The 23669-nt window shown below is 43.0% G+C and overlaps 1 protein-coding gene across 3 annotated transcripts in view; it reads right to left on the reverse strand.

Annotated features, from left to right (window-relative positions):
* ITSN1 (intersectin 1) overlaps positions 1–23669 on the reverse strand; it is a 219055-nt gene that overhangs the window by 16896 nt on the left and 178490 nt on the right. For all 3 annotated transcript variants that reach the window (XM_074996511.1, XM_074996519.1, XM_074996529.1), the window contains exons 29-31: positions 8579–8700; positions 6318–6424; positions 3633–3816 (exon numbers count right to left, since the gene is read on the reverse strand). In XM_074996511.1, the coding sequence (XP_074852612.1) occupies positions 3633–3816; positions 6318–6424; positions 8579–8700 (413 nt within the window). The remainder of the gene's footprint in view (positions 1–3632; positions 3817–6317; positions 6425–8578; positions 8701–23669) is intronic.

Below are 23669 nucleotides of genomic sequence, written 5' to 3' on the forward strand. Positions count from 1 at the left end.
GTCCAGTTCTTTGCCAATTACCTTTTCAAAATACTCAATCAATGAGTATTTCACCTTTTCCCTTGGCAGCCTGCTACACAGCCTAATACAGGGGTTCTTAACCTGTGAAGTGCGCCTCCCCAGGGGAGGTGCAGAGGGGGTACAGGGGAGGTGTGAGGTGCCTCCCAGAAAATTTATCGCAATTGCCTTCTCACTGTATAAAAGTCTAAAGTTTAGAATTCTTTATAATTAATACTATGAATTAAAATTATTAACATTAATTGCTTATTAATTAAATATAGGGAAACTTGGAGTGAGATTGGATACTTAAGAGAATAATGTCTACTTTCACCGTTAAAGCTACTTGACCATATTCCACCAAACTGCTTTAAACTGGTTATGACAGAAACTAACATCTTGCTAACAGTGTTACATTTTGATTGGCTGATGCAACAAGAGGTGATTTTTTTTCCCTCAAGGCTGACACTTTTAAAAAATTAGGTCAGACACAATATCGCGCCTTTGTAGAATTACTGCAATCTTCACACACATCCCGCGCCTCACTTACGCTTGTTCAAGGTCAGGTGTACCGCTCTGTCTTGTGTTGTGCCGTATTGTCGTGTACTTTGCCCACATGCACTGGTTCATTTAGCAGTCTGTCTTCGGCACAGGTAGTTGTTTTTGTGTTTAACTCTACCAGGATCGACAGTTTAGTTTACATTTTTGTGTCCCCTCAAGCAGACAAGAAAATGTCAAAGAAAAGGAAATACAGTGAGGATTATGTGAAATTTGGGTTCACGTGCTGTCTTGACCATGATGGAACCGAAAAACCTCAGTGCTTTTTGTGTGCAAAAGTTCTCTGTTGTGATAACATGAGGCCAGCCAAACTCCAAGAGCATTTCACAAATGTGCACCCAGGAAATTCTGGAGACTCGCTGGAGTCGCTGAAGCAGAAGTAAGCTCGATTCCACTCATCAGGCACTTTACCCAAGTTGGGTTTTGGATCTACTCAGAAGCCACTCCTTGAGTCCTCCTACAAAGTGGCATATCTCATCGCAAAGAACAAAAAGCCTCACACAATTGGTGAGACTCTGATCAAGCCTGTGCCCTTCAAATGGTCAAAGTTGTTCTCGGAAAGCAACAGAGGAAACAGACTGCTGAAATACCTCTGTCAAACAACGTTATCAGTTGTCGAATTTTGGCTATGTCATCTGATATTTGCATCAACTCACGGAGAAACGGAAGAAAGTGATTCTGCCCTTTGGATTTCAATTGGATGAAAGTACTGATGAGGCTCACTGCAGTCAACTCTTGGCTTCTGTGCGATACGCCACCGAAACGTGCATCAAAGAAGAGTTTTTGTTCTGTGAACCTGTTGTCTACCACAAAAGCTGCTGATGTGTACCAGCTAATCAACAAGTTCTTTTCAAAAAATGGACTGGACTGGAAGGCGAAAGTGGGCTTCCTATGCACTGACGGTCCACCTGCCATGCTGGGGAAGAAATCTGTCTTTGGAGCTTTGGTGCAGGTGGAGGACCCACAGGTGGAGGTCATCCACTGTTTTCTACATCATCATGCATTAGTGTCAAAAAAACTTTCTCCAAGACTGAAATCAGCCATGGATACTGCTGTTCAAGCAGCGAATATCATCCGGTATCGAGCTTTGAACCACAGACTCTTCAAAATATTCTGCTAAGAAATTGGAGCTGCTCACGAAGTATTGTTATATCACACAGAAGTACACTGGCTTTCACATGGAAGAGTCTTCACTCCTGTTATGGAAGTTAGAACTGAGATTGCCAGGTTCCTTCGAGAAAAGGAAAAAAAACTGTGTGAAGAGTTTGAAATTCCTATCTTGCAGATATATTCTCGCAATTGAATGACCTCAAAATTTCGCTTCAAGGGTCAGAAGTGACTGGTCTGGATGCAAATGAGAAGATTGCTGCCTTCCAGCAAAAACTGGCTCTTTGGAAGAGACGTGGTGAAGAACAATTATGCAAATTTTCCTACTCTGGAAAATGCTCTTTTCTCTGCAGAGAGTTTGTTAGAGATAGTCCCAGATTGGATTCAAGGTGAGATTTTGAGGCATCTAGAAAATCTCATGGACTCTTTTGATAATTACTTTGTTAAAGACGAATTGAAAAATGACGAGTGGATTCGAAATCCTTTCACCTTTAATTGGGACTCAATGGATGATGCTGACGTGCAGAAGGAGGACCTCATCGATTTGCAGAGCAAAGCTTTGCTGAAGCAAGGATTCTCCAATCAAAATGTTGATGAATTTTGGTGCTCTCAAATAGCTGTCTACCCAGTTTTGACAAAGAAAGCTCTTTCAGCCTTGATCCCATTTGCTACAACCTATCTCTGCGAATCTGTATTTTCAACATTGGTCAGTGTGAAGACAAAGAAAACGGTTGGATGCCAGGCATGACATGCGCCTAGCATTGTCCAAGACTGTCCCTCAAATTGCTGTCCTTACTAACCGAAAGCAGCAACAGCCATCTCGTTATGGTGGTCCTCAAGAACTTTTTAATTTATTTATTTTTATATTTTTTGTGTATGTGAGGAATTGGCTAGAAATAAAATCCCTTTATCACCTTAATTATGTCTTGATTGGTTCATTGATTAATTTGGGGAAGGACAGGAGGTATAAACGTTAAGTTCACTTTCAGGGGAGGTGTGAGGGCAAAAAGGTTAAGAACCCCTGGTCTAATATATTGCTGAGTCAGGACATTCCCCCTAGTACTTAATCTGTATTTTTTTCTTTTCTAATGTCATTCCATTATTCTTAGTCATATCACAAGATATCACACTGAATTATAATTCATCATGCAGGACTTGGAGTTTAACTGTCCAGATATTCATAGATGGTCTGTAGCCTGGTCTATACTAAAAAGTTAGGTCAACCCAGCTGTCACTCAGGGATGAGACAAATCCACAGCCTCCCCATTCCCCTTCCCAGTGATATAGTTAAGCCAACTTAAGTCCCTCTGAAGAACGTGCTAGGTTGACAGAAGAATTCTGTGGTCACATTTCAAGTGCAGACAAGCCATTACTACATTCTTCTTCCTGCTGCCTCCTAGCCGTCTGTTCATAGGCATGGCCTGGCAGAGTGCTGCTCTAGGCTGTGGAATACTTTTCAAGGAAGCGATGGAAGCCCCATCTCTCTTGACATTTAAAAACAAACTGGACTGAACACTAGAAAAGGTCAAGTGGGAACAATCCTATCTGGAGGTACTACAGTAATAAGCCTTTTCTGCCTCAGAGGCAGCATGGACTGAGGGACAGGCACTGGATTGAGTCAAGAGGCCCGAGTTTTGCCTTTGAGCAGCTGTGTTACCTGGAGCAAAACACCATTTTTCTCCTGCCCGCCCTTCTCCATCTTCCATTCATGGCAGTGACAGCTTCTCACTATGTACAGCACCTAGCACACTGGGGTTTTGATTTCTGTGGGGCCTCATGTTGCTATGGTACCATTATTGCCCCTTTTAAAACTTCAGTCTTCAATGATGTTTTGACCCAATCTTATTCTTCAATGAACACTCGGGCCTGAAGCTTATTTGCTTGTACACAGTATAGCATTGCTTTGTAATCCTCAGAAGGATTAAATGCACTTTGGAGGTAAGAAATTTACAATGGTTATTTTGTCTTACTTTAACAAACTCCTTGAACTCTGGGACTTCATCTGTTTTCTGCTGGATTAGTGCTGCGCCATTGAGCTGGCAGCTACAGAACCGAATATAAGGCTGCATGTGCGGTAGCTGTGCTGTCAGTATGTCGCCAATCATTTTCACTGGCATCCTCTCTCCAGACATCTTTTTACGAACACGCAGTGCTCTAGACACAAAGCAAAAGATGCTAGGCATGTATTATATGTAACCGGGCCATTACTAGATTGTCATTGACCCCAGAAATAATCTAGCTGATTGTTCTTCATTAAAATAAATAAATTAATAAATTAATTAAAGCTAAAGACCATCACAGGAGTTTTTCCCTTTTGTAAAAGTACACTATTGTATATATGACTTTCAACCACCAATCTCCTTCTTGTGAACACCACACTGCTGACCAAAATTTACTTGAGGTAAATCCACATGAGAAATGATATTAAACCAAGCAACGCAATGTCCTTGTTTTGTTAACCTAGAATGAGACCACATTCTCTAAAACATACAATTCTGTTCAAAGCATTTTCTTCCTTTCATAGTATTGCAAATACGCCCAGAATTGGTACTCTTTCACACCTGAAGGAAATCACACAAAGACAGATCCCCCACAGGTGTAACCTGGCATACATCCACTGACAATAATGGAGCTAAAGGGAATTATACCAGCTAAGAATTGGTCAAAAATGTCTTAAATTTTACATAAAGACCACTATTTTTAAATGAATTGGACAACAAGAATTTAGCATCTTAGATGAGTATCAAAAAGGAAACATGCTCAGAAGGAAGAAGTCTGGCATGTTATCAGTGACATCTAAAAGTGAGAACAGTCATTTTCATGGCACTTTTGCAGCTGGCATCACCACATATTTAAGTGCCAGACATGCTAAATCATGTTTTGGGAAGGATTCCAGAAGACATGCTTCCATGCTGATGATACTTGTTAAAAAATAATGCATTAATTAAATTTGTGACTGAACTCCTTGAAAGAGAACTGTTTGTTTCCTGCTCTGTTTTACTTGCATTCTGTCATATATTTAATGTTACAGTAGCCTCAAATGATGACCCAGCACATTTTAAGAACACTTCCACTGCTGAAGTACCAATGTGAGATTTTTAAGAATCTAAAGTATCTTCCAAAATCTGAATGGGATGAGGTGTGCAGCATGCCTTCAGATGTCTTTAAAGAGCAAGACTCTGGTGCAGGAACGACAGAACATGAGCCATCCAAAATGAAAATTTATCTTCTGCTGGTAGCATATGTCTCAGATGATGAAAATGAATATGTGTTGGTTCACTCTGTTTTGGATCTTTATCAAGCAGAACCCATTATCAGCATGGATGCGTGTCCTCTGGAATGGTGGTCAATACACAGAGGAGCCATTCTTTAGAGCATCTAGCATGCAACTGGGGTTGCAAGATATTTACAACAGTACCATCTGAATACCTGTTCTGACTTTCAGGTAACATGTAAAGAAGAAGAGGGCAGCATTATCTCCTGCAAATGTAAAAAAGCTTGTTTGAGCCACTGACTGAACAAGAAGTAGGACTGAGTGGACTTGTAAAGGCTAAAGTTTTACATTGATTTATTAATATTTTTCTACATAAATCTACATTTGTAAGTTCAACTTTCATGATAAAGGCTGAGCTCACACTAGCAAGTTCTTTCAAAAAAATTGGGCCTTTTCTGAAAGAACCCGCATATCGTCTACACACAAAATGCGCTCTTTTGATCTGAAATGGAAAGAACGCAGCACATTTTCTTGTGTCCCTCTTCCTCTCCCAGATGAGGAAGAGTACCTTTTTCCAAAAGATTCTATTGGAAAAAATGTGTGTAGATGCCCCATGGTAAATATACAAGTATTACATTACACTGTATACAAAACATACTCATTATCCTGAAGTGAACAGTTGCCAAGAGATCCTGGAGGAAAAGCCTTCACTAAGAAGTCCTGTGTGAGTGACTTTAGTGAAAGCATATTGTTTTGAATCTTGCAGAGTTGAATCATAACAACTCACTACCCATCAGCAAATTCTGAGCAGTGGACCAAGTGAGAAATAAGGAGGATGTTAGATTTAAACTTCCAAAACTTATTTATAAATTTAAAATTTATTGCCAAAATTTACACAAATATTTATGAATCTTCATAAGGCAAACATGGCCAGGTCTACCAGTCAACACAGGTTTTTCTCAATGAAAAGAGGTGAAATTCTGATTCTGAAAAGCAGTTAAACATGGGCTTAATTCTATCTCTATTTGCATTTCATTTGTGCAGGTACTTAAAGTAAAGCATAAGCTTAGGTGTTTGCTGAATTGGAGCCTAAAGTTGGAAGTCTCCCTTGAGTGCTAAAATCATGTTGTTTTTTTTTCCACAAATTTGCTCCAAAGGAAATTTGCTCCTTTTGCCAAGTATTTTTACCATGTTCACAGGAAAATGTATTTAGACAGGAAAATGACATTTTTCTACCTGTGAAATATGAACAAGCTATATGAGTCTCTCAAAAAGGAATTCAAAACAATAATATTGTATGTTTTGGGTGTTTTTTTTTTACTCTGCTGATGTTTTCACTGGTAGCAAATGTTTTCACATAGTTAAATAATTAGGAGGGATTATTATTTTATATATTTATATTAATTATTTTATTGTTGATAAATACAGAAAAGCAACTTACTTCAGTAGTTTGATATTGCACATAATCAGCTCCTTCCAGTTAACAAAAATCATAGCAACCTCTTTTTCTGTTAGCAGCTCAGACTCCATCAGTGGTTTCTGAAAGATCTACAGATGCAGAAAATGATGCAGGTTAGAGAGTGTATTGTTAAGCTTGTTCAAAGTGACTAAGATTCTTGTTCACAATCTGCATGTACAGGTCTTCATACTTAGTAATATAACAACTTTTAATTTTCATTGGAACAGATTTCAAACACAGAGTCAGTCTTAGAACTTTGTAATAATTCCTGATACGGTGTTTGTGAACACTATCTTTTCAAAAGGTATAATCTAAATTTGCATTAGTGATGTTAATTAAAAGATGGTTTATTTCTCTTTTGACCTTGGGAATTTCCTCCAGCACCAGTGGTCCCTTGCAAAATAAATTACATAAGACGTCAGTCTACTTTGGCATCTACCCAACAGATTACCAATTTATTACCCACAATTATTTTGTTCCTGGCAAACTGAAAATTCACCAAAAGATCCATTTTAAGGGGCACCAAAATTATTCCTGAATTCTATTGAATTCTGCCAAAAGAATAAAATGAAAAAAAAAAACCTCAAATATTAAAACCATTCAGTTTCATTTCAAAATTTAATGTCTATGAGAGTCAATCAGAATTAAATTATTTTAGTTTTACATTTTGGTGAGAAAAAAAAATCCCAGATTTTTTGGTTTATTCACAGACCTGAATAAATTCACTGGGTTATTTTATTTATCTAACTACCTATCAGGTTTGCATATCTTGACCATTTTGGCAAAGAAGAGCTCTCCCTCAGGCAAGAGGTTCATTTGCTTTACACGGCTCTATGGGTTCCATTGTCTCTGCATGAAAGTGGCACATGCTAATAACGCAAAAACTGAATGTAGGCACAGAAAAGCAGATAAGTGAGGGCCGCTGTGGCTGTAGAATTTGCACGCAATGACCACACCAGACCTTTCAGCGGTTTGAGGGAGGAGGGAGACTGCCCAGGCTTACCCATGAAAGTTTGCGGTGCTTCAGGGGAAAGGAGGTCAGGAACTGCTGCAGCAAGGTGGGTGATACTCAGCTTTGTGGTGCTGAGTAACCCCAGGGAAATGTAAGTAGACATGTGAAAGTGCAAGCCCAGGTGTTGGAAGCCTTTCCTCCAAGTTGCATGCAAAGCAGCACCCGCTCACCTGCCTCCCTTAGAGCTGTGAACGTTAGGACCCGTTGGAGGCATTAGGCTAGTTTCTTTTTTTAAGTTGGCTGTGAGGGAATTTTTCCCACCAAAGCCAATGTCGTTTTGAGGAAGTGGGAGCTGGGGTCAGAGAAGACCTTTTCTGAGGGGAAGAAAAAGCCTTCACGCTCTCGGTTACCACTCATTTGACAGGTGTGCAGAGATGTCCAGTGCAAGGGCTCCATAGGAAAGGCATTGAGTGACAAGACCAATGGCCTGGTAAAGGACTTAAAAGGAGGAGCTAGTCAAAGGGCCAGAATGAGGGTGGCCTCGGGACTCCTCTGATTGGTACAGCAGGGAGCCAAACTCCCTTTCATACAGCCCACCTGAACCCTCCTATGAGGACAGATGGATGGTAAGGTCCAAACTGTAGGTTGGCTGGGCACCTGGATGGAAAATGGGGGCAGGCTGGCAGAAGCCCAAGGTAGTTATCTGAATAAAATGAAGTTGTCTGCATTGTACAAATTTATCTCTTGGGGAGTCCCAGATATCTAAGAAAAAAGCTGGGGCCTGATTAAATCCATACCAGGAGTTTTTTGGTGTAGCTGAATAATGAGTATTAAGAGATTATACATGAGAAATAGACATTCAGAATCAGTAGTGAAAAGACTACAGTATACGAAAACAGGTTTGACGTTTCAGTGCCGGCAACAAGAGACACTCATGGTCATGCATACCGAAAACTCAAGACAGATCATTCCTAGCAAGTCAAACATGGCGGGAGTTTTTAAACACCCCCCCCCACCCCCCCGCCGCCTCCCGGCTTAGCACAGTTAACTTCTAGTCACTATTTTCAAAAAATGGGTGGCTACAGATAGTCTCCTAAATGGACATTTAGGCATCTAAAAAAGTGACCTGCCCTTTAAAGTGCTGAGTAGCCAGCAGTTCCCACTCAGGGAAGTATGAGATGGTGGGTGGTCAATTCTTTTAAAAATCAAACCACCATTTCTGGGCCTTAATGTGGATTTAAAAGGTTATTGTCAGGCTCCCTCATTTGCCAGCCTCTGCCGTTCCTCTTACCTCTGTGACTAACTGCAGGTCATTTACATAGTTCTCTTCTGTTATGATCAGTTCGTGGATGTATCCCTGCCTTTTTCTTTCAGTAGGCGTCAACATGTCCAGGAGATGCAAGTCAGCACACCCTGGAAAACACAAAGAAGACAGAATTTATTAAGGGCTATCTGGAAATAGATTAAACATGTGATAGTTCAATTAATGCTTAATCAAAATAACTGCCATATGTCCATTTAATGTCTCCTTCTCTCATGTATAAGAGCTCAACACTAAAACAGTTTAATCTTTTATTTACTTGAAAAATCAGTATGCTTGAGTTGCAGCTAATGCAAAGCTCAGTAAAAAAAAAAAAAAATCACAGTCCTACTATTTTTTTGTTCACCAACTCCATCATCTTCAACCTAGCAAGCAATAAAACGAATGAAAGGCTGGTCAAAGTAAAGACTTGCTGCGGGAAGGTGACTGAACTAAAGCTTAGGTGACTATTAAGAAGGAGTAGGTTTAAGGAACAGGGAGGTTAGGGCATCAATCGATCTTAACTGCAGCGATAGGGAACACAACAAACATATTAGCGGTGAGAAGTGTTTTCTCGAGTAGCCATATATTGCAAGATTCAACCCTCAAAGTCTTGGTACCATTGAGAAAATGCTCTATTTTAGGTTTCCAATGGGTAGCCAGGTAAATCTGTTTCTGCAAACAATAAGGAGCTCTGTAGCACCTTTGAGACTAACATTTAGTTGGGCATAAGCTTTCATGGACTGAGCCCCACTTTCTCAGGTGCATGAAGGTTCAGTGTATTAACATGCTTTGGTCTGAGTTTTTTTTTTTCTTCTTCCTAAATGAAATTTTAATCAAACATGATTCCTGTTTCCCAGAGAAAATTTCAACTTTGACAAAATGGCATTTGCTGACAGCAAAACTTGCTTGTGCAAATATTTCATGGAGTTTAAAATGATCAAGGTTTTTTAGTTTCTTTATTTGTTCACCAGCATCCTCAGTGATACCAACATCCTTAGATCTCACTCTGGGAACTGTATTGTTTTAGGTAAGGTATTCTCAGATTTTTCACAGTGTGGATAATGTCTCCTATCTTCAATCACATCGCTTCTTTGGGGCAACTATAGAAATTACTTCAATGTAAACTTAATACTGAGTATATACTATATTTTTAGCTTTTCTAATGCAGCCTGGTACCTGGAAACAGAAGAATTCAGTCCCCTGGCACTAGCCAGGTTTCCATGGATCACCAGTAAGTAGTCAATGACCACACTTTGAGAATCTTTGCTTTAGCTCATTTGTACTCCCTCTGTTGGCAGATTGTAAACAGAGCACACACACACACACGGGTCCTACATGTACAGATTTTTAAAACTTTACTGGAGTGATGGATTTAAAAAACAAAAATTAGATGTGAACTGTGAAGGAGCAACTTCAAAGTAGATCATTTTGGGGGCCTAACACACTAAAAGTCACCCTTTAAGATATTCCATATTGTGGTTCTTTAAATAAGAAACTTAAAACTTTGTGGATAAAATGAGAAGGCAACATTTGAGAATAATCAATGAAATCACACACAGGCCTGATGCAAAAATGCTAGAAATTCTGGGAGCTGTTCAAAAACCAAAAGCTTTGTCGTGCTTTATGAATGGCTGCTTTCAGAGCAATTTCCCTGGTGAGAAGAAGAATATACTTTAGTAAAACATAGCTCTAGTAATCAGTTTAGTTTTCGTCATTCACCGAAGTGCCAGCCTCAACAAATAAAAAAAAATTATGTACAGTATGTTGTTTGTAAGACTGAGCGCATCTTCTCTTCAAATATGCTGATGACCTTGGTGTGAAGTGTTATTCCCAGACATTAGGGCTGTGTCTACACTAGAGAGCTTTGTCAACAGCAGGGATGTTCTTTCTACATGATTCAGGGAGCTTCTACAGCCATACAGCGTTCTGTCAACAGAGTCTCGACAGAATTCTGCATTTGCCTCGACAGTGTTATCCCAGAAAAATTTGAGGAACAGTCTGTCAACAGAGTACTATTGACAGAAATACGGTGTAGACCAGCAGTTTCCAACCTTTTCCAGACGGGGACCCATTTTGACAATTCAGGAGGACTACATGACCTAAGGCAATTCACACACAAGCGTGAGGGAAGAGGGTGGCAGAGTAGCTAATTTTGCACCTGAGGCAAGAATATAAAATTGTGCCCCCTCATGTTTTTATATTCATAGTAGTTATTTAATAGAAAAGGGGAAATATCTACTATCAGAGAGGTAGCCGTGTTAGTCTGTAGCTTCGAGAACAACAAGAAGTCTTGTGGCACCTTATAGACTAACAGACTACGTTAGTCTATAAGGTGCCACAAGACTTCTTGTTGTTCTACATTTACTATGTACAGAGTTGTACAGAGTTGTGGTGGTGGAAAGACACTCATCCCCAAACTGCTCCCCACGGCTTAAACCCCACAAACAGGGGTTTGGGGAGTCACACTCACGGGCTGGAGGGGACTAGGGGAGTCACATTCAGGGACTAGGAGTCACTCGGGCTGCAGAGGGCTAGGAGAGCCACACTCAGGGAATGAAGGGAGCTAAGGTTGTCTCACTCAGGGGCTAGGAGTCACTCACAGGCTGGAGGGAGACAGGGGAGGTACAGAGACGCCCCTGTCTCCCCCGGGGCTGGAAGTTGGCTGGGGTGTGCAGCTCTGGCCAGCAGCACCAGCTGCAGGAATCCAGGCTGGTACAGGGCAGGGAACCCTTACCCGCAGGTGGAAGCCAGCTGGGGCAGAGCCCTGGCCAGCAGAGCCAGCTACAGGAACGCCAGCCAGGACTGGGGGGATCCCCAACCCCCACAGCTGGACGCTGCCCTGCGGGAACCCTGCGGGGAGGGGGGGGGCATCTCCTGCAGAGGATGGAAGCCAGGGAGCTGATCAGCTCTGCCCTCCGTCCCAACCTTCCACCCAGGCCCCCACCTTACCTGAGCTGGGTGCTGTTCCTCAGCTATGCAGTTCTCTGCCCTGAAGCTAAAATGGTTCTCTATTTAATTGCTTGGCTGAACTGCCTGACTGCTTTTAACCCAATTAAGAAGTTGAGAACCACTTCAGGAGCGTGAATGGCTTCTTAATAGCCACTCCTGGAGCCACCCAGCCCAACAGGCGACCCTTTTGAAACATAATCGTGACTCACGTTTGGGTCCCGACCCATAGGTTGGGAAACCTTTGTGTAGACACGTCTGTTGACAGAGAGGGTTTCCAATTGCCAGGCAGCCCTGTTTGCAGAGCTGCCATTCTGCTTTCTGTCATCAGAGGGCAGTGCAGTCATTCAGTTCTCTGTCAACAGAGCAAGTTGTGTGTAGCAGCAACCTGTCAACAGATATTGTGGAGATCTCTCTGTGGACAATAACTTTTGTCAACAGATGTTTCTAGTTTAGACTGACTCAAATTTTATATGAACTTAAATCTCATGAAAGGAATTTTTTAAGTAGCTTGACAGATTGTCAGTGGGAACTTGAAATAGGCCTCTTTGAACATCAACAAGTTGTCTCCTTTAGAACAATGAAATTTATTTTATCCCCCAATATGAAATCAGAGCAGAATAAATGGAAAATACTTCTCCAATGTAGAAGGGTTTTTAGGTGCATAAAGATAAGGAACTTTTGCCTTGACACAAAAAAAAATGAACGACTGGGTTTCTTGTCAAACTAAAACATGATGTGAAAGTGTTAGGTGTGAAAGTTTTTCAAGGAAACCAGAGACTGCAAAAAGTTCTTTTTCTAAAAAGTCTAAATTCTACTCGCAGCTGTAATATTATGGATAAATTCAACCAAATAAAAGTGATCCCTTCCTCTGGGGTTCTAAATGACCTTGGATAAGCTGCTTCCACTGACAAATGCAACCCTGCTACTGATCTAGAGAAGCATCCATTCCAAAAGTCCTGATTCAGCAAGGAATTGATGCAGGCTCCTAACTTCAAGCATGAGTGGCCAGCAGTGCAGCTGCTCACGTGCTTAAGTTAGGCCAATACTCGAGACACAAGTGTAACTGAGCTCCCTCTGCACTTCTTGAAATTTTCCTGGTTTTTTTCTTTCTTTTTTTTTTAAATAGATACTTTTACCATATTGACCAGAGACTACAGAACAGTCATCCTAAATATACCAAATTCATTTGAAGAAGTTGAAGGTGCTTCTTGTTTACAAGACAATAACTGGATCAGGAGCTAAACAAACAGAGAAAGCATAGGAGATAACTACAACCCAGGAAATAGGTAGGATTAGTATCATGTTAAGGAGACTCCCCCTTGGTTTATCATTCATTCATTCTGAAACCTGAAATTAAATACTCACAACGTAAATTAAAGTGAGTCTTCCCCCACCCACCAAACAGGATGGCAAACTGCTTGTATATTATTGCTATTACAGGCTGAATCTCTCTAATCCAGAACCTGGCATGGTTTTAGTTAGCCAGATGATCACTTGTCATGGCCATGGCCAAGTTTCCCGCAGTCCCATAAATTTTCTTTACAGTTGCCAGTCCTGGCTTTGAGTGTTTTGTGTTATTATTTAGCACTAAATTACTCCTAAATGTCTTCTAAGAGCCCAACAAAACAAAAACAGCAGAAATATAGAACTTTAAAGACTAGCAAAATGATTTATTCAGTGATGGGCTTTCATGAAAACCATCCTGGATGTTACCACATCAAATCTGGTGTCTGACCTCTGGAACTTTGTTCTCACCCACAATTATTTCCAATGTGGGGCAACCTATACCTCCAGATAGAGGCCTTGCTATGGGTACCCACATGGTCGCACACTACGTTAACATTTTTACGGCTGACCTAGAACAATTCCTCAGCTCTCTCGTTACTCCTCCTTTACTTACGCTACATTGATGACATCTTAATCATTTGGACCCACAGTAGAGAGACTTGAAGAAGTCCACAGGTATTTTAATAACCTGCACCTACCATCAATCTCAGCCTTGACTATTCCACATTTTCTGGACACCCCAGTAGAAATCACTGATGGCCACATTAACCATCTCTACTGGAAACCCACTGACTGCTACACTTACCTACATGCCTCCAGCTTCCATCCAGCTCACACCACACAATCCATCATCTATAGTCAAGCCCATAGCTACAATCGCGTCTGCTCTGATCCTACTGACAGAGACTGAAAACTTCAAGATCTCTACCAAGCATTTACAAAACTTAACTACCCACTGGGAGAAAGAAAAAAAAAACAGATTGACATAGCCAGACGAATACCCAGAAACCAGCTACTTCCCTTCCTTTGATGCTCATAATTATCTCAGGCAGGACATGTAACATCTGCCATGCCTCAACCCCCTCCTTCAGTCCTATGTACTTGATGTGCCAATTTTTATTGCAATTGTTTTTGGACCTCTGTACTTATGTCAGTCTGTATTGGAAAAGAGATTGATTTGATTAAATGGGTCTGTTCCACAAAAGCTCATAACTGAATAATCATTTTGTTAGTCTTTAAAGTGCTATATTTCTGCTGCTTTGTTTTGTTGGAGTACAGACTAACACAGCTACCTCTCTGGTACTATTCTAGGAGCCCAGTAAGGAGTGGAATTGTTGGCAATGCATTAGGCAATATTGACCTTCCATGGTCCAGCAAATTCTCTCATCCAGAACCAGTCAGGTCCCGAGGGTGCAGGACTAAAGAGGTTCAACCTTTTTATTACTATAGTTTCCAGAGGCTCCAGTCATGATCCTTGTGTTGGATGCTTTGCAGACATAAGAGATAGGGCAGTCCCTGTCCTGATGATTTTACAGGACCTGAACAAAAGCCCATCAATGACAATGGGCTCTAGAATCAGCCAAAACAGTAAATTGTTAAAAAATAAGTTAGCAAGATTCTATCCCTTTCTTTCCATTCATCCTCTCCATCATCACCCCTTCCTATCCATATAGAATCTTAACAAGGGTGTTTACCTGGCAGCATATCTTTTATTTCAGATCAGAATTTGGAGGAAGAGGCTAGGATCTTCCAAACTTGAACTAATTATGAATCATGTTGGCTGGTGGGGACGGAACGGTTTCAAGGGAACAGAGACAACAGAAAAGGTGTGATCCTGATCCCACTGAAATAGATAGCATGTTAGGTCCTTTGGGGATCTTCTTTTCAGCAATTAGGGGAGCAAAGGGTTTACAGCTGCCAATTAAAGGACAAAGATATTTGCATAGTCACAATTTTTAATAAGAAATAATCATACTGTTAAACATATCCCTAGTGTAGACACAGCCTTTGAAAAGGAAATCTGAAGACCAAAGAATCACAGGACTGGAAGGGACCTTCACAGGTCATCTAGCCCACTTCCCTGCAATCTTGTTAGGACTAAGTATTATCTGGTCAATATCTTTCTTTTCACCTGTTTACCGGATATTGACCGGGACTACAGAAATATGATTTAGCCAACTCCAATGGACGTAAGGAGGGAGGCTGCCTACTGACAGACACAAGGAGTTCAAAATTGCATAAATGCTTTCTCTACCTCAAGTTTTCCTCCCCTCTCTGCTTCATTAAATAAAGCCAAAAATCTCTGGAAGGTTTAACCAACCAACCTTAACTCACTGAGCAATGGTACTACTCTCTTGAGGTAAATGTAGCAAATAGCTGTGTTCCAACCAAGAATATTGCTTATTGCCATTACTTGATGTACCTTTTATATATAAAGGGCTTGAAAACGTACAAAGACATGGCTCATGTTTTGAAGAGCATGCATAGAGTATTTAGTTTCTTAACTGTCCATATGCATTCATCTACAGGTAGAACGTGGTCCATTAGTTGAAATGTTGCATGAGGGAGGGAAAAAAAAATCGGTGAACAATAGGTTGAAAGGGCCAGCCTGCAAATATTACATCTCTTTTTTACCAGATCAAGTCACAGGCATCCTAGGCCTCCTTTATTTGCTCATGGAGGCAGTAAATTCTCATTGATGATACAGGAATTGCAGATGGTGATTCTTCACAACTGTTATGTTACTTATTTTTAAGAATTCTGAAGTGTAAATAAAAAGTATGACACTCAACACAGCACACGTCTCGTATATCACTGCCAACCCTCACTCTGAGCTACAAAGGTCTTCCACAAGGTTTGTGATTTTTTCACAGCATCTAATGGGAGAAACAAGGAACACTTGCTTCAATCCTGTAACAAGGAGCTGAAGGGTGACGCCTGGTTAAGGCACTGAAGGGGAAGTAGGAGACATACGAATGCCTTTCAAAAATATAACAATTATATTTCCAAAAAATTTGCCAGGGGAAGAATAAAACCCCACATTCACATGAAAACGTGATTTGGCTGTGTTCCATTGACTTCAGTGTTCAGTGCAGCATGAGGATCTGTAAATCCTATCACTGATTCAGGACCAAATATCACCCATCGGGGCCTCTGCCCATGTATGCCAATAACAAGGGAATACAGTAATGCCTCAAAATACACACGTTGAAAGTGCGTATCTCGCTTTTATGGGAGGGGGAAGGGGGGAGTACTGGGGATGGTGAGACCCCACACAACCAGCTGTGGGGTCCCCTGCCAGGAGATGGAAAGACCTGCAGCTGGAAGCTGACGGGGTAGTGTCCAGCCAGGAGAGCCAGGCGCGGGGTCCCTGGCCTGGGGGCAGGGAGACCCTGCAGACTCGTACCTGGAGCCTTCTCCCTCCCTTCCCCCAGCTGTATGGCTGTCTGACAGCTGTGCAGCTGGGGGAAGGGAGGGAAAAGGCTGTTTAGCCTGGTTCCTGGCTCTCCGCCTGCAGGAACTGGGAAGCTGACCAGCCACGAGCTGGTTAGTTTCCTGGGTCCAACAAGCGATAGGGAGCCAGGGACCAGGCTGCCCCTTGATTCCTAGCTTCTCACCACTCTGGGAGCCAGGAAACTGACCACCAGTCAGTTTCACAACTCCTGCAAGCCCAGGGGAGCTAGGATCCAGGTGATAGCCTGGTTCCTGGCTCCCCTCAACTTGTGCAAAAATTCAAGTTACGCACCACAGAACTTGAGGGTTTCATCTTGTGCTCAAATATCATCACTGATCTGAAGCGGGAAAGAGCAGCCCAGTCCAACTTTACATTTCCTTCAGCACCATGAGTGAGCTTCTCAATTAACAGTACTGAAATTTGGTATGAGTGTCAGCTACCAAAGTTTACTGCACAACAGAGAAAGAGGTAGCTTCACCAGGGTGATGCATTTGAATTTCCACTAAGGTAACTCCGAAACAGGAGTTATGGACAACCATATTAGAAAAACAGACATATAGGTGTAGCCAGACATGACCCCCCATTAGGCCTTTTCTTCTTCTCCCCCCGCCACTGGGAGAGACAGAGAGAGAAATAAGCAGGGGAGACAGGTAGCCTTTGATGTCCTGGGAACGCAAGTGTGCTGTCTCACCCAGCCTCTCTACTACACACAAAAACAGACAGTGAATGGGCTAGCTAATGGCCGCCCTTCTGGCTGATCTCGGTAATTGACACGCCTGATCACTTCCCCAAGAAGAACGGGGAACCCCCGCCCATCACCTCCAAAGGTGCCCAATTGTCCACAATTCACAGGTGCAAATTGAGCCTTGCACCTTCCCGGGGAAACCTGGGGTTCAAAAAAACACATTCCCCCCGATTGGCCACTTGAGACCAGGAAGAAGCCCACGTGACAAAAGGGATATAAAGGGGTTTGGCAGCCCACCCCCCTTTGAGTTTCAATCACCTACACCTGCTGGCCAGGTCTGGAATTAACTCCCGAGACTGGGGATGCCTGGTTCGTATCTACTTCTTCCCGAGGGATTGAGAGAAAGATTCTGGGTCACACCGGATCTAGGAGGCAGGGGTAAGAATTACACCTGTATTACACTTCTTTCCTACAGGAATTGAGGGAGAGACTCTGGTTCCACCAGGTCTAAGAGGCAGGGGTGAAAATCACACCTGCAACGTGCCTTTCTTGTGTACACATTACTTGTATTAGTTTAAGCCAGCTAGTTTGTCTAAAACTTTTCTTAAGTTAAATTGTGTTGTTTCCCCTTTAAAAACCACAAGTACTAACTTGTACTTTAATCGTTTGTCTTAGTTAAATTGTTTCTATCTTTGTATAAATAAAAAGTAACTGTTAAAGCCTCTCTAAGTGTAATTTTCCTCTTGCTGCTGTACCCGAACTAAACACAAACCAAAGAACCCAGCCTGCCCTGGCTGCTTAGCGTAGCTGCTGGTGTGGCATCACCCCTTTGCCCCACCAGACCTTTAGCTGGCACCTAGGCATCGGCTCACAGAATTGGCGCAGCGAGCAGGGTTTGTGCTCTTAGTTCCAATACAGCAGCATGAAACCAGTCACTGATTTCAGCAAGGTAGAAAAGAGCTTTGCCCAGGAAGGTTGGGCTGACCCAAAATGGGATAAAGAAATGTTAGAAAGGGAATGGGGAAATCCCGAGGAACTGTGGTCGCAGTTCTGTAGTTGGAGAACTGCTTGTAGAATAAAGCAGAAAAAGGGAAAAGGAGCTTGTATCTGGCTATTTAAAAGTGCCCCACAAGCAGCATGTTACAGCCACGCTAATCTGGAAGCAGAATTAGAAAGAGTAAAAAGGGAAATAAATGAGTTAGAGTGGCGCTGCCAGAACCTAGACACATGGGGGCGCCTGCTAAGAAATGATTTGCACCAATTAGAACAGCGGCTCACTCCGTTAATAAAGAAGGAAGGAGTGGAGCGGAGGGCGAGATTAGAGAGCAAGCCCCGAACAATTAACCAAGATAAAGTAGAGGCTGCTCTCTGGCTAGATCCAGAGGATTAGGATGGGGACATCTGGGATTCCTTTGATGATGAGGTATATTCCACCTATTCCTCCCCTGAGTTAGGAAGACCCCCCATCCACATGAGACCCATCATCACCTACCAAAAAGATCTCACTGAGCAGGGAGAGGATGAATCTAGCAAAAAGGCAGAGCCACGACCCACCCGAATCACTACCCGCAGCTGTGAGCCTGCAGAATTGAGAAAGATCTAAGATGAGTTTGCCAAAAAGCCTGGGGAAGGAGTGATAGAATGGCTAGGCAGAATATGGGATACAGGAGCAGGCCATACACAGCTGTCCTCCCGGGAATGTGGCTGGGTAAATCTGGGTGCAGGAGTATTCCTTACCCCCAGGAATAAGGAGGGTCCGAAGTCTATTTGGACCTTTGCCTGTAAATGGGCTAGGGGAATCCACTGCACTGATAGAGGTGAACCCACTGTCACCCCGTGGACAAATGGGGATGAACTTAAAGGAGCCCTGCAGACTGTGTCCATAACAGCTCTGCTCAACCGAGTTAGTCCAGAGAACGGGGACGAGGAGGAGAGCCCATGGGAACAGGGGGTAAAAACCGAGGATTTGAGACCAGTGCTTAGAGGGGCTTCTGGACCTCATAGGGCAATAATGTTAGCCACCAGAAATCATGCTCAGGAGCATAACTATTCCTATCAGGAGCTATTTGAACTTATGCTAAAAGACCTCTGAGAGTTTGGGGAAACTGAGGCACCACAGGCCAAAGTTAAGATGCGAAATTTAAAGGTAAATGATAAAAGACAGCAAGAAGTCTTTAAGCCTAGGCGTGAGATAACCCCAGAGGAAAAGGAATTAAGAACTAAACTGTGGAAACAGTGTTTAGATCTAGGATACCCCCCAGATTTGCTACACAGAATGCCAACCGGGAAGCTAAAGCTCCTGGCTGCCTTAAAAGTGGCTAAGCAAGGGAGGGAGGCGATTACTCCTAGTGCACCCCCCAGCTCCAATACCCCTTACACGCAGCTGCAGCAGCAATTACAAGAGCTGCAGCCGCTAGTTGAAATTGACCAGGGAAGTTGACTAGCAGGGGAACAAATCTCTCCCTCTATAAATGAGCTCAAACCGGCAGGGAGAAAAAATCAAAGCAATGACCCCCAGATCCTAGTAACAGTAAATGATAAGCCTACTGTCTTCTTCCTGGTAGGCACTGGAGCCCAATTATCCATAATTAAAAGAGGATTTTTCCGGACCCCCACCTTCCAATCAAAAGCAGATTTTGGTTACTGAAGTGAATGGCACTACTGTGTCTTACCTGCTGGTCAAAGTGTAGTTAAGCACCCCAGCCTGGGCACACACACTTGTATACTCCAGTCTTACAAAGGAAAGTGAGTTTGGATTATTGCAAACCCCCACAAGCTGCCACTAACCATTTCTGAGGCTTGGATTGTATCCAAGACCTGCTGACTTTGTGCTTTCTTTCAGGAAAGGAGTTAACGAGATAACAACCCACACAGGACTTGCAAATACACCTTGAGGGCTCTTCACTTATCAGCCTGAGCCGATCCCAACGCACACAATAGCATGACACCTGAATTAGCTGCAATGTTCCTCCTGATCACTGTGATCTCAGCTGCACCTGAGCACCCGCTCAAAAACGCCATCCAGACCATTGCCTCTGCTGCAAGTGCTACAAACTGCTGCATGTGCACCCTGCTAAATTCCTCCACAGGACTTGGAGTTGAATTTGTTCCTTTAAACTTAAATGACTGGTGGAACAAAAGCGACTTTTTCCAGTAGGGACCAGCCTGGTTTGATGACAGCAACCCCAGCGATCACAACCTTTTAAATGACTCTGGGAAGGGAACTTGGGGGTGGCATGGACAATGGAGACCTACACTGTGGGGTCAACCTTTGGAATATATAACAGGAACCTCCAGGGAAGTGTACCCCATCTGCTTTGAGAATAAAAATGGCACAGGACCCCAACTCAGGTGGTTAAGGGATCAGCAGTGCACCCACATCATAAGGTCTAATGAGAAATTAAAAATCTGGGATATCTATCCCAGTACAACCCCCCAAAAACCCTTAAGGTGCTGGGGGTATAACATCTCCCACACTGGCACATTATTGCAGAGGAATGTCACTGTTATTCCCCTAAACTTTAGTCAATACCCTGAGGGAAAAGCCTGGTACAATCATTCCCTATTCATAATTCCCACCACTGGACAAATATACAACCCCACACTGGTAACCAGTAATACCCTACTCTCAAACCAGTGCACCAGAGCAGACCTTTTTGCTGCAGACCAAGTCCTACAGGACCTGCTGTTTGCCTTGCATTGCACTACTGCTAATGACAGTCACTGTGCTACCCACCATACTCCAAAGAAAGGACCCGCTGGAACAGGGTGGTATAAGGGACCCTATTCCCCTATCCTAAAGAAAGAGCCAGGACTGTTTTTCATCTGTGGGCAGCAAGCCTACAAGTATCTACCACTAAATTGGATAGGGCGCTGCTCACTAGGGCACGCTGCCCCTGGGGGACTTACTGTACATCCCCACATTATGGCTCCAGGTATCACTAACCTTGGAAGTTTCTTGCACCGAATGCCAAGAAGATTTATCACAAACCCCCTTACAGAACGCCCTACAGGTTTCCACCAGTTCACCCATGCATTCCTACCCTGGCTTGGAGTAGCTGAGCTGGGAAAGGCACTAGTGAATGTATCTGGGCAAATAGAGCAGGCTCTAATAGAGCGCACTGCAGATGCCCTAGGCTTGCTTAATGAGCAAATACAATCAGTAGCCCACTATGCCCTACAAAACAGAATAGCCTTAGATGTAGTTTTAGCCCAACAAGGGAAAGTATGTGCAGTAATTAACCAGTCTTGCTGTTTTTATGTAAATAAATCAGGACAAATTGAACAAGATGTACTCACTATAAAGGGCGCTATTAAGGTACTACATGCTGTAACAGGACGGGAAAACCTCATGGCTAGATTGGCTAGCCCAACACTTAGGACTTTCATTAACTTCATTCCTTCACTCTATTGTCAATACTATATAAACCATTTTACTCATTGTAATTGCTTGCTGTATACTTTTATGTATTGTTTGGCGTTTTGTGTACACAGCTGTCTCCTCTGCACAAATCCAGTATATGGCATTGGCAAGTGATCCTAATCAATCCCTTGATCCAAAATTACCTAATCAGACCCTGCCAATAGGGCGGTTTTAGCTTCCTCCAAGGAGGGCAGGAGGTGCTGGCATCACCACCACCTTGTATCCTGGGACGTAATAAGGCATGTCAAGGGGGTGGAATGTAGCCAGACATGAACCCCCCATTTGGCCTTTCTTCTTCTCCCCGCCCCCCACTGGGAGAGACAGAGAGAGAAATAAGCAGGGGAGACAGGTAGCCTTTGATGTCCTGGGAACGGAGGTGTGCTGTCTCACCCAGCCTCTCTACTATACACAAAAACCATAAGAACATAAGAACATAAGAATGGCCATACTGGGTCAGACCAAAGGTCCATCAAGCCCAGCATCCCATCTGCCGACGGTGGCCAATGCCAGGTGCCCCAGAGAAGGAGAACAGAAGACAATGATCAAGTGATTTATCTCCTGCCATCCATCTCCTGCCCTTGTTATGAAGGCTAGGGCACCATACTTTATCCCTGGCTAATAGCCATTTATGGACCTAACCTGCAAAAATTTATCAAGCTCTTTTTTAAACCCTAATAGAGTCCTGGCCTTCACAGCCTCCTCGGGCAAGGAGTTCCACAGGTTGACTGTGCGCTGTGTGAAGAAAAATTTCCTTTTATTAGTTTTGAACCTACTACCCATCAATTTCATTTGGTGTCCCCTAGTTCTTGTATTATGGGAAAAGGTAAATAATTTTTCTATATTCACTTTCTCCACACCATTCATGATTTTATATACCTCTATCATATCGCCCCTCAATCGCCTTTTTTCCAAACTGAAAAGTCCCAGTCTCTCTAGCCTCTCCCCATATGGGACCCTTTCCAAGCCCCTAATCATCTTAGTCGCCCTTTTCTGAACCTTTTCTAATGCCAATATATCTTTTTTGAGGTGAGGAGACCACATCTGCACGCAGTACTCGAGATGTAGGCGTACCATAGTTTTATATAGGGGAAGTATGATATCTTTTGTCTTATTATCGATCCCTTTTTTAATAATTCCTAACATCCTATTTGCCTTACTAACTGCCGCTGCACACTGCGCGGATGTCTTCAGAGAACTATCCACTATAACTCCAAGATCCCTTTCCTGACAGTGAATGGGCTAGCTAATGGCCGCCCTTCTGGCTGATCTCGGTAATTGACACACCTGATCACTTCCCCAAGAAGAACGGGGAACTCCCGCCCATCACCTCCAAAGGTGCCCAATTGTCCACAATTCACAGGTGCAAATTGAGCCTTGCACCTTCCCGGGGAAACCTGGGGTTCAAAAAAACACATTCCTCCCGATTGGCCACTTGAGACCAGGAAGAAGCCCACGTGACAAAAGGGATATAAAGGGGTTTGGCAGCCCACCCCCCTTTGAGTTTCAATCACCTACACCTGCTGGCCAGGTCTGGAATTAACTCCCGAGACTGGGGACGCCTGGTTCGTATCTACTTCTTCCCGAGGGATTGAGAGAAAGATTCTGGGTCACACCGGATCTAGGAGGCAGGGGTAAGAATTACACCTGTATTACACTTCTTTCCTATAGGAATTGAGGGAAAGACTCTGGTTCCACCAAGTCTAAGAAGCAGGGGTGAAAATCACACCTGCAACGTGCCTTTCTTGTGTACACATTACTTGTATTAGTTTAAGCCAGCTAGTTTGTCTAAAACTTTTCTTAAGTTAAATTGTGTTGTTTCCCCTTTAAATACCACAAGTACTAACTTGTACTTTAATCGTTTGTCTTAGTTAAATCGTTTCTATCTTTGTATAAATAAAAAGTAACTGTTAAAGCCTCTCTAAGTGTAATTTTCCTCTTGCTGCTGTACCCGAATTAAACACAAACCAAAGAACCCAGCCTGCCCTGGCTGCTTAGCGTAGCTGCTGGTGTGGCATCATCCCTTTGCCCCACCAGACCTTTAGCTGGCACCTGGGCATCGGCTCACAATAGGTAAACTTGTTACCTAGTTATTTCCTTTCTGGACAAAGCTCTTCTTTGTCATCTCCACCCCCCTGCCCCGACTTTAACTATCCCATCAAAGGAAGGGGAAACTGATTCAGAGTTCCTGCTGGGGAAGAGGTCAGGATCCAGAATCACTACACAGCTGTGAGACTTTGACAACCAGCCCAGCATAAATAATCCTGCATGTGGCTGTGAGGAA

Source organism: Carettochelys insculpta, chromosome 1 (genome assembly GCF_033958435.1).
Source record: "Carettochelys insculpta isolate YL-2023 chromosome 1, ASM3395843v1, whole genome shotgun sequence".
Classification (NCBI taxonomy): Eukaryota; Metazoa; Chordata; order Testudines; family Carettochelyidae; genus Carettochelys; species Carettochelys insculpta.